Source organism: Xiphias gladius, chromosome 23 (genome assembly GCF_016859285.1).
Source record: "Xiphias gladius isolate SHS-SW01 ecotype Sanya breed wild chromosome 23, ASM1685928v1, whole genome shotgun sequence".
Lineage (NCBI taxonomy): Eukaryota > Metazoa > Chordata > Actinopteri > Istiophoriformes > Xiphiidae > Xiphias > Xiphias gladius.
This window is the reverse complement of record NC_053422.1, coordinates 12,451,163-12,461,368: the sequence shown is the minus strand read 5'-3', so window position 1 is coordinate 12,461,368 and position 10,206 is coordinate 12,451,163. Positions and strand designations below refer to the sequence as shown.

Below are 10,206 nucleotides of genomic sequence, written 5' to 3'. Positions count from 1 at the left end.
TTTTGACAGGGAAGAAGGATGTGTGGAATAAAAAGAGGATATCTACAGTTCATTATTTCACCTGGCTCTGGCTGAAATGATGTCTTGATTCGTAGACTTACATAAAATTAACTGGCAATAAGCTTGATAATTGAATAATCATTTAAGCCTCTTTTTTTTTAAGAAAAAATGTGAAAACCCTCTCCAGCCTCTCATAAGTAATTTTCTATGATAGTAAATTTAAGAAATTTGTAATTTTGACAGCAAGAAGAAAACAAGACATTTGAATATTTTAACTTGGGGTTCAGGGAATAATGACTAAAGAAAATAATTGTAAGACCTATTGATCATGAAAATAATTGTTTGGAGCCTTACAGTACTTCCATGATAGAATAATGCTCCCTCGCCCTAGATTTTCTGTGTGCTAATTACTTGACACGCAGTATAAATGGAAGCACTTTTGTATAAACCAAATCAATGTATGTCTTAAAACTAGAATTTCACACTGGATCGCTCCTCAAGACCAGGGTCACAAGATGGAGGAGGGTGAACCCCACGTAGTTGATATTGTATTTTAGTGGTTAAAATTTATAAAAAAATTTTCCATTAATCAAATTATGTAGATCCCAATGATATGGAATACACCTGGGGATTTTGGGGTCCCCTGGCCCACAGTATATATATGGGTTTTAATGTTGTGGCTGATAGGTGTAAAAGCATATGCATTAATCTCTAAATAAGCATAAATTATTGTTTAAAACTAATTTTATTCAATATATATATGCATTTTTATCAAGTATGCTTTTCCATTTCTTGTCTCAAGAATATACAAAGAATAAGAAATATAACTACATTGTATTTATCAGAAAACAATAGCAACAAAAGAAAAATATATATAAAAAACTCAGTTATTACAAAAAGAAACAATGAACCATATAAATGTTTTAATGCCACCTTTCTGATGAATAATTTGCTTGTTTTCACCAAATAACCATATGGCATTTATACTTTATGAGAAGTCTCCAATCTTCCCAAACAAAACAAAAAATCATAAAAACATACCAGTAGTACATACAGTAGAGGGTAAAAGACACAAGGATCAGGTTACGCCATATCTTTCCTGCAGTGGTAACACCGTAAAAAAAAAAAAAAGGTTTTGAAACAAATCAAAGCAGTAATGACAAAAAAAAAACACAATGACATAAAGTGCAAGGAGCGAAATTCAGTGCAGATTTACATTGCACTCTGCAGTGATAAAATCAGACAAAAAGCTTAATATTTTCAGCAGCAACAGAAGAATGATCAAAACCCTGTGAATGATAAACCCAGTTAACCAGCTAGACTAAAAAACCAAACTCCCATCTGTCGGTATAGTGCCCATATTTGTTTCACATCATAGAATTTCTGTAAAAGCAACTTTCATGGCTTCAGAATACAGTGTATGGAAATTCACATTAACTTGCTTCCTTCCTGATTCAGGTCCAAATGGTTCCAGCAGTGCAGACAAGAATGTACATCAGTTTCGGGGCTGAAACATCTGGTGCTGAAGTCAGTCAGATTACCCAGTGGGTAAGAAGGGAGACAGTTCTTTCTCGTTCCAGGATGAAGTATTGTTTTTTTGCTTCTCTGTGCCTGTTTGGAGTCGCAAAGGTTCAGAGAACAAATGAAGGGACCCACTCTGGTAAAAAAGCTGGTACCACTTTCTACCATGTATAAAAAGGTTTATAAACCGTAATTACGTTTTTTGTTAATAGTTAATAAATAATTTTCGAATGATCTATAGATCTTATAAATTATTAATAAGAAAAACATTTGGGCTTATCAGGTTGTGAAAAACCTCTTTAGCTGGTACTTATCCTTTCTACTTTGTAATGATGTTTTAATGTTGCTAATCCATTCATACATTTCCATGTGTTTCTCACCTTGTAGAAAACCAAGCCAATAAATTATTAATAAATCATTTTAATCCATCAAGTCTGTAGTCAGTTTTAAATGTTTACAAGTTGTTAATAAATTAATCTAAGTAAGTGGTAAATTTGTTTTTCACAACCTGGCGACCCAAAATGTGTTTTGATTGATGGCCTCACTCAATTTAGTAAAAAATGTTTCTAACTTATAATCAAGCCATTAGTTACAGTGGCTTATAAACCTCTTATAAAGGCTGACCTATCGGAAAGTGGTACCAAAACGTTACTTGATGTTTATTTGCTTACATTATACCATTTTCTATAAAGGTTATTTTGTAAATAAAGGGTACAGGCTTGTCATTTTGTCATTGTAGTTACGTTAAATAGCAATAAAGTAAACCCGAAACGATAGCTAGGATTAATATCACAATTTTTTTTTTATTTATTGACAACCTATATACAGATTCATGGATAGCAATTGTATTTGAAGATAGACAGGAACCCACTTTAATCAAGATATAAGCGGTTATCTGGAAAAACTGTGTGTAACACCCAGATGTTAATCATGCAAATACAGGTAGCTAATCCTTTTTAGTGTCATTATTGTCAATATGTCAACCAGAGAGCTGAAGTAATTAGTCTGTTAATAGGTTAGTCGATCAACAGAAAATTAATCTGCAACTATTTTCATAATCAATTTATCGTTTAAGTCATTTTTCAAGGAAAAAAGGCCAAACATTCCCTGGTACCAGCTTTGCTTTTTTTCCCCTTTAATTCTATTTGATAGTGAACTGAAAATGTTTGGGTTTTGGACTGGAAATTTGAAGATGTGACCTAGGGCTTTTGGAAATATTGATAAACCCTTTATAGACTTAATGATTAATCAAATAATTTTGAAAATAATCTGCAGATTAATCAGTATTGTAAACAGTCGTTAGTCGCAGGCCTAATTTTAACATATTAAAATCTAAATTTACCTCTTCTGTGTGTTTTCCTGGGAGAAAGAGTTAGGTTTGATAAGTCAGTCTATTCACTTTCATGGATATTTTTATACAACAGACACAAATGTGTACAGCAAACATCTGCTCAGCTTACCTCTGAAAGATATAGAGCCCAGTCATTATCAGAAAAGATAACACGTCCACTAAAATCCATATTATTGTGTATTTAAGTTCTGCCTGAAACACACAGAAACATGCCCCATAGGCACGGCACGGTCAAGGCGTGTCACGTATTTTGGAAAACACCTGTTCAAACTTGTAAGCTCCAAAAAAATTACTTGAATGGTTGGTATTTAATGCTGTTGTGAGATTGAGATGAACAGAAATAGAAGTAGAACATGAGTTACTGTAGGTGCAGCTGTATGCATTGCTCACCATCACCCAGTCAGGGTGGTCCATGTCCTTTAGGAGGTGGCAGGAGTTGGTGGTAACAGAGCTGGCCCCTGCACACCACAGCAGAGAAAACAGCCAGCGCTCATTAACCACCCACAGGTTAACTGTAACATTCTTCCTCTGAAGTTTTCTGACAGACACAGACACAGAAGTAGAGCTTTGTATAAATTACACTGTAGGAAAATGAAGAGAGAAGAAGCATATAAAAACTGGAATCTGGGGAAAGCAGGACAGTCAATGTGTTTGTGTGCAGGCATGTGTCTGCATGTGTATGTATGTATGTAGCTATTGGCTGGGTGCATGTAGATATTTATGCATACGTGCATGTAAATATGTTTCGTCTTTTTAATCCATGTTAGATCATTTTTGCATTTGTTTAAATACTAAGAATTATAACATATGAATCATACAAAAAATGGAGTTTGTCTGTGTGCACACATGAATAGACAGCGATAACGAAAAAAAACCAAAAAAAAAAGACAAGCATCATGATCACAGACCGGACACACATTTACACTGCACACCATTTCATTGTGAACAAATGCATGCACATATCTTTAGGTATAAACAAAGTTCATTTGTGCCGCCTAGGGATAAGTTTTATGTAACAAACATGTACAAAGCTTGTATCATAAAGCAAAGACAGCACTCCATGTACAGTAGTTCATTCAGCACTGAATGCAGCACTTCAGCACTTCCTCAGAACATGTTGCCACAGTGCTTTTCATTCTTTAGTATGTTTTTTTTATGGTTGGTTTTCTCATCCTTTTAGTAATACTCCCAGGTTAGGAATCCCATTACCTGGAGACCGATCCTGTGCAGCACTGTGCCTCTACCTGCTACACACACACTTTTAATTACCACACTACCATGCATGCCCCCCGGCACCACCAAATAGATAAAATGGGTGTATTTTCCTTCTTATTCATGTTTTTACCTGATTTCTTCTGTACTCAGCTTGTTGTATTTCACATTCAAGTGGTTTCCTCCTTTGTCAAACATTTCTGTTTCGGTGTTATAGACTTGGATGAAACCTGGAGCGGCCAAGTTGACACTTTCTCTTTCCGCCGGAGGAAGCCAGAGGATCTATAATAGGGAAAAATACAACACCTTAACAAAATGTGCCTTATCATGAAATATCACAGTCAAAGTCCATCGGAGTGATTAGACTTACCAGGCTTGGGTCGATGCCGGAACGTAAGATGGTGCTGACTGTGTCGTCTGTGTCACTTTCCTGGTTGGGACTATATAGGTCAAATATCACTGAGATGTTGTGCTGCTTGGCGAGGTTGAGGAGCTGAAGTAAGGAGGGTATGGTCTGATTCCTCGCCGCTACCTTCTCCTCCTCTGAGAGCTGGGACGCTGAACGGAAAGGATCTGTCTGGAAAGTCCAGTAATACTTTCTGTAACTCTATTATGCTGGATGACATTACATATACCTTTATGAGCAAGTGTGTGGACAGACACGCACCAAAGCACAGCGCTCACCTTTAGGAACCATTCACCTGCATTCAGGCTCTGTAACTCCTCCCAGGTTAGGTTGGCGCTGTAGCTGAAGTGTTTGTTGGGAAACTTCTCCTTAACGTTTGTCGTTCTCAGCAAAAACTCAGACCCATTGTCATGCATCAAGAAGGGAATTCTGTCTTTACTAGATTAGAGAAACAATAAATATTAGCGTCTGTGACAAAGACAAAACAATCCAAATTTAAAGATGCATTAAGCACTTAATTGACCTCTGTGGTTCCTTTCATTTCTGCCAACAAAATCTGCTGTTGCTATCTAGAATTAGATAAGCCTGCTTTTGTTTACCTCTGCAATCGAGGACCCATTGTTTCAAAAATTAATTTCAAGTGGTAGTCTGCCACTGTTACCTTTTTATATGTGCTGTGCGGAAAAGAAAAGCAACAGGTGACAGGTGTAGCAACAGTAGGTAAAGCTGGTGATGCTTAGCGAATGGCCAGTTAATGCTATGGGGCTGTGCAAATCATATGTACCAACACTTTTGAAAAACTTTACAAAAATTGCTTTGCTGTTATACTTAAGCCACTAAAAATCCTTTTAAATACGATCCCATTTTCACCGTGCCTGAGCTGGACGTCGGTCTCAAAGGCTTTCACGCCGCACGCGATGCTCCTGTTGAACGACATCATGGTATTCTCCGGAGCCAGCTGAACAAAGTGAGGACAGATGGGTGAGACACACTCCTGTGCTTAAACTCTCAAACTACCCTAAAGCTGTGTCAACACACACAACCCCATACGGAGTGTTTAATTGAGCTTATTGGTGACCCAGGAGCAAAGCAAACTGACAAGGACAGAGCAGCACGGCATATGGGACCCACACATGACTAGACATTTGTTCACACCTGAGCCAGGAGCAGAGCATTTGCTGTGATGCGAAGACATGAAAATGCAAAGTCATTTAACATATTACATCAGTGAACAGAATATAATGCTCTGTATTGTATAACTTGTTCTGAATGAGAGGAGATAATGATATTTGCATGGACTTTAGCAGTCGATTTTTCTGTTTGGGTGGCTTACGAATTATAGAAATTGTTCGACATTTTTGGAAATACACTTACTCGTTGTCTTGCCAAGATCTATCAGTCATCTATCGATATTAAGCTACAGCCAGGAGACGCTTAGACTAGCTTAGCATAAAGACCGAAAGCTGGGGGAAACAGGTCATATAGTTCTACAGCGAAGTGTAAAAACGACAAATTGTGGTTCTAAGGGGGGGCCATGTATCCCACAATTCCTTGACAATTTCCTCATAACTTTTAGCCAGAAAGTCAATAGCGTAATTCTCAAAATGGCTAATTATCCCTTGAAATGATCATTAAACGACCCTTCTTTGACTAAATATGATGCACGCCGTAATAATACGTGCCATGACAGCTCATTCCAGTGACAACAGTAAGAGAGGATGAGAACAGGATGCTCACCATCGGTGCGCCTCTGTGGCCAATGAGCTTTGGCTTTTTGGGTAACTCGCTTAGCTCTATCAGACATGGAGACTGGATGAGCAGGGGACACAGGAAGATGGCTGCTGACACCGCTACAAAGACCACTGCAATAAGGACCTTAGACCCTGGTGAGAACAAAACTCAAAAAATAAGACAGTCCTCTGCGGCTATTTACACCGCTGTGAGTTTGAACAGAGGACCTGTATAGTAGTCCCTTTAGAAGTGTGAGAAGGAATGAGTATCGTTTATACTGTGGTAGTCACATAAATATCCTGCCTTTTAAATACTTCTATACCCTTTTTTTTATGCCACATGCAAATTCCAGTGCCTAGTAATGAAATAGTCATTCTTTAAACACACTTTTTGATTTTCTTGCTGAGTGTCATTAAAATAAAAGTTACGTGTGATTAAGATTATTAGATAGGGTCATTGCTCATTCCTGCATTGACTGAACATCTCCACAGAGAACACAAACTCTTGTGGCCATGTTCCAAAGATCTTCTGATACTACGACTCTGCTGGTTTTCTGTCCAAGTTCTTAGCTGCATTTATTCCACATCCCAGCTGTAAATCAGTTCCTTATTAAATGGTAAGGAAAAAGTCTTTAGGCCATGATACATGACAGTGATTACTGAAAAACCAGCAGTAGTCCATCTTAATACTGTTATGTTACTAATGAAAAACATATTATTTTATATATATATATATATATATATCCATCTTATTCCTTTATTCCTTGTTTATTGTATCTTTATTCACTCTCTCCTTCCACCTATTGCGCCATCTTGATTTCTAGTCTGGGATCAAGATAGTTCATCTTTATCCTATCTTTTAGCCGCTGTTTCCTGGTCAAAGCCAAATGAACCTCTTTTAGTTTCTGCCAAAAAGGAAAGCAGAGATAATTTTTATGTCTGGAAAAAAAGTTGTGTCTGTACACAGTGTTGTAATTGCTTGTGAGTCATGCCCTTGTGCATTCCCAAATTGATGCCTGACACATACCATTTTTGGCCCTGTGGAAGCCCTGGAAGACAAACAAGCTCAGCGGCGTCAAGGCTCCAACAGCACCAAACTGCAAGAAAGGAGCTGTGGCCTGCCAAGAGGCCGACACGAGGCACATCAAGAACACTTCATGCACACAGACAACTTTGACCCATGTAAAACCCAATTACACTCTAATAACCATTCCCACACACAGTCCTCAGTCCTTAACAAGAGATCCTTACTGTACCTGGAGTGAAAGAGGAACAGTTGGCCATTCTTGTTGCCACTCAAGGCTGATTCCTGTGACCCCGAAAGCAATGAAAATCACACCAAAAAACAGGAAGATCTGTGCAGAGAAAAGGCAAATATGACATTCAGCAATTTGAACAACCCAATTAAATGCTGTATATTTGGAAAAAAGTTGGACAGATACATTTTTACAATACCTTGTGCAGCCAGTGTAAGTCGAGTTGTTCTCCTAAGGCAACTTGGAATAGTGCAAAGAGCTGTAATGAATGGTGTCAGGTATAGAACATGAAACTGCAAAAATGACCTCTTACTCTATGGATCAAGAATGATGTTTCCATGGTATAAAGCTAAGCTAATTTTTTGTTTTTTTTAAACCTAGCTACAATTCTGCACATCTATTCCAATGCCAGTAATTATCCACTCCCATAAACATCCCCCAGTCACTCTATCATTACCGCTCAAATACAGCACCACAGTATCAACGTTGTATTCTCACCAGTAGCAGAATGCAGTAACTGGTTAAAACTGCAGAAATGATGATCAGCACCATGAACCAGTTCACCCACTGTTTCAGTTTTGTGAAGCCCTGCCTGATAATAGAACAATAGAGGGCAGTTCTAGGTTAGCATAATAGAGGTCACCAATAGAGAAAGAAAAGAAAGGGAAAGAAAAGAGAGCATTCTGGGTTTTTGTGCTCAACGTGGGCCGTGTTTGTGTGTGTGTGAATGTTTGCGGTCACTCACCAGTTAACATCCTCTCGGTCATTATAAGTAACCACACAAATGTACATCCAGCAGAGAGAGAGCAGGGAGACCAGAGACACAACTGAGAACCAGCAGCATGCATGCTGAAATAAAAAGAACAGGTGGAATATTATTCATTTGGACCTTTTCACAGTTAAGGTTATGAGTAAAATGATAATGATCTTTTGTATGTTGTGTATGTGTAAGTAAAAGTGTGTGTCTGTGTGTGTGTGACAATGGAACGATTCCAACATTTTTTCATAAGTGGTTTTGCACCTTGACAACTCAGCACAAACAGCCCCTTAATGCTCTTCCACCATCCACAGCGCCCCCCCAGTTTCCACCCCACTCTCATTTTTATGTAAAATTACAGACGGCCCCAATCTTCCTCCCCCTCCCTTTGTAATCCTGTTCCAGATTAGTCCATAACAAGCGTGTTAGGACCCGTGAGTTTACTTATTTTTGTTGGCACACAAATGCATATTCAGCATTTCAATCATCCCTTCATTTGCTGCATTTCTACTTCCTACTAAAAGTATGTGAACAGCCTCCTCTGAACAAAGTTATCCACTTTTAAAATGCATTTAAAGATTCATATGGCCGAACCCTTTTTTGGCAATATTTTAGATTTCTGAATTCAGTCCGGTGGAATGTTAATCCCTGCTTACAGGGATTTGTAAAGGTTCAGTGCTCAGTGGAAGTAAAGGGAACCTGAAAACTGAAATTCATGAGGTAATGTGGAACAGATTATTTAATAAACATCACACAGTACAGTACAATATGGAGCAATGCTGAGGAAAATTACAACATCTAAATCTTATCTGAACTCCCTGATGGGTAATTTAAAATATGTTTAGATATTTGTAAAAAAAAAAAATATACAAACAAATATGGCTAAAATACTCACTTTTCTCTTTTTTTTACTCGGGTCCCTCCAGTGGCAGCTATAGAAGCCCCTGCTGCAAACTCTGCAACAGCTATTTTCTTGAGACATCACTTCTCCTCCTCGCGCACAGTGTAGAAAGCGCAGATCCTGTTCTGTGCAATCTGGACACCTGATACACGCAGCCTGAAGAAGGACGGAGGGAGCCCGGAAAACGCTTTCTCTGGATACTGAGGAGATTTCATTCACCTCACTAAACTTATGGAGTGCAGAGAAGGAGAAAAGACGACTGTGACAGAAAGCAAATGAGGCAGGGGGATAAAAAGAGTTTCTATGGGTATTAAGGCAATCCCTGCTGAATAGCCTCCTCAGTAGAGTCTGTGTGCAAAGGGGGTATAGCCACTGGAGGCACTTACAATGGCCAACACCATGGGGTATTGGGAGTAGAGCACAGACTGGCCTGAGAGTGAAGTCACACTGTTCAAGTGTTTTCAGCACAAACAGCCACAGTGACTGGCACATCCACGCACGGAGAGGCATCGGAGGAAATACACTGAGTATTAGTAAAGAACTAACAGTTTAAACATTGACAGAGCAGGCAACACTCCTTGGACGTGGATAATAATCTGAGTTTTTTCCCATGCCAATATAAAGAATACACAGTAGTCTGGGAAAGGGTCACAGCAGGATTTTAGTCAACATGCTGGCGCGAGTCATTAAACGGTTGTGCCAGGTTTCGGAAAGGATATGGGTGATTACTACTCCTTTGTCACCCACCGATCAGACACATTGGACAATAAGGGTGTCTGTTGTGAAAAGGTTCTACACCACTAAATGTTTCTTGTTTGACTTGATTTGACTTGGGGTTTTTCCAGCTTTTCCCTTGCCCGCATTGTTTGCTTTCTTTCTGTAGCGGAACCTTCAGGGTAATAAGAAAGTTGACGGTTAGGGCATAAGTTTCGAACATTTTACGCAAGATTGAGTTAGGATTGAACTCCCACTCGGAATTACAGAATTAAATGACATCCTACCTTTAATTGACGTGTTTCTTAAAAAGAAATAAGGATATTATCATCTAATAAGAGCATGTTGGGACAGATAG

General features: G+C 38.6%; 1 protein-coding gene across 3 annotated transcripts; it reads right to left on the bottom strand.

Annotated features, from left to right (window-relative positions):
* Positions 1-1,173: 1,173 nt before the first annotated feature.
* Positions 1,174-9,592, bottom strand: gdpd2 (glycerophosphodiester phosphodiesterase domain containing 2). 3 transcript variants are annotated; one of them, XM_040120654.1, is made up of 15 exons: positions 9,129-9,592; positions 8,222-8,325; positions 7,975-8,068; positions 7,676-7,735; positions 7,477-7,575; positions 7,248-7,338; positions 6,228-6,373; positions 5,366-5,448; positions 4,769-4,928; positions 4,455-4,661; positions 4,218-4,366; positions 3,263-3,410; positions 2,982-3,064; positions 2,864-2,880; positions 1,174-1,611 (listed from the first exon to the last, which is right to left on the bottom strand). In XM_040120654.1, exons 1-15 carry the CDS (start codon positions 9,213-9,215, stop codon positions 1,538-1,540), a joined length of 1,602 nt encoding a protein of 533 aa, XP_039976588.1. In that variant the 5' UTR covers positions 9,216-9,592; the 3' UTR covers positions 1,174-1,537. The 3 variants fall into 3 exon arrangements, with proteins under 3 accessions (XP_039976588.1, XP_039976590.1, XP_039976589.1); XM_040120656.1 differs by having other exon boundaries at positions 7,248-7,269; XM_040120655.1 differs by lacking the exon at positions 2,864-2,880.
* Positions 9,593-10,206: the final 614 nt, after the last annotated feature.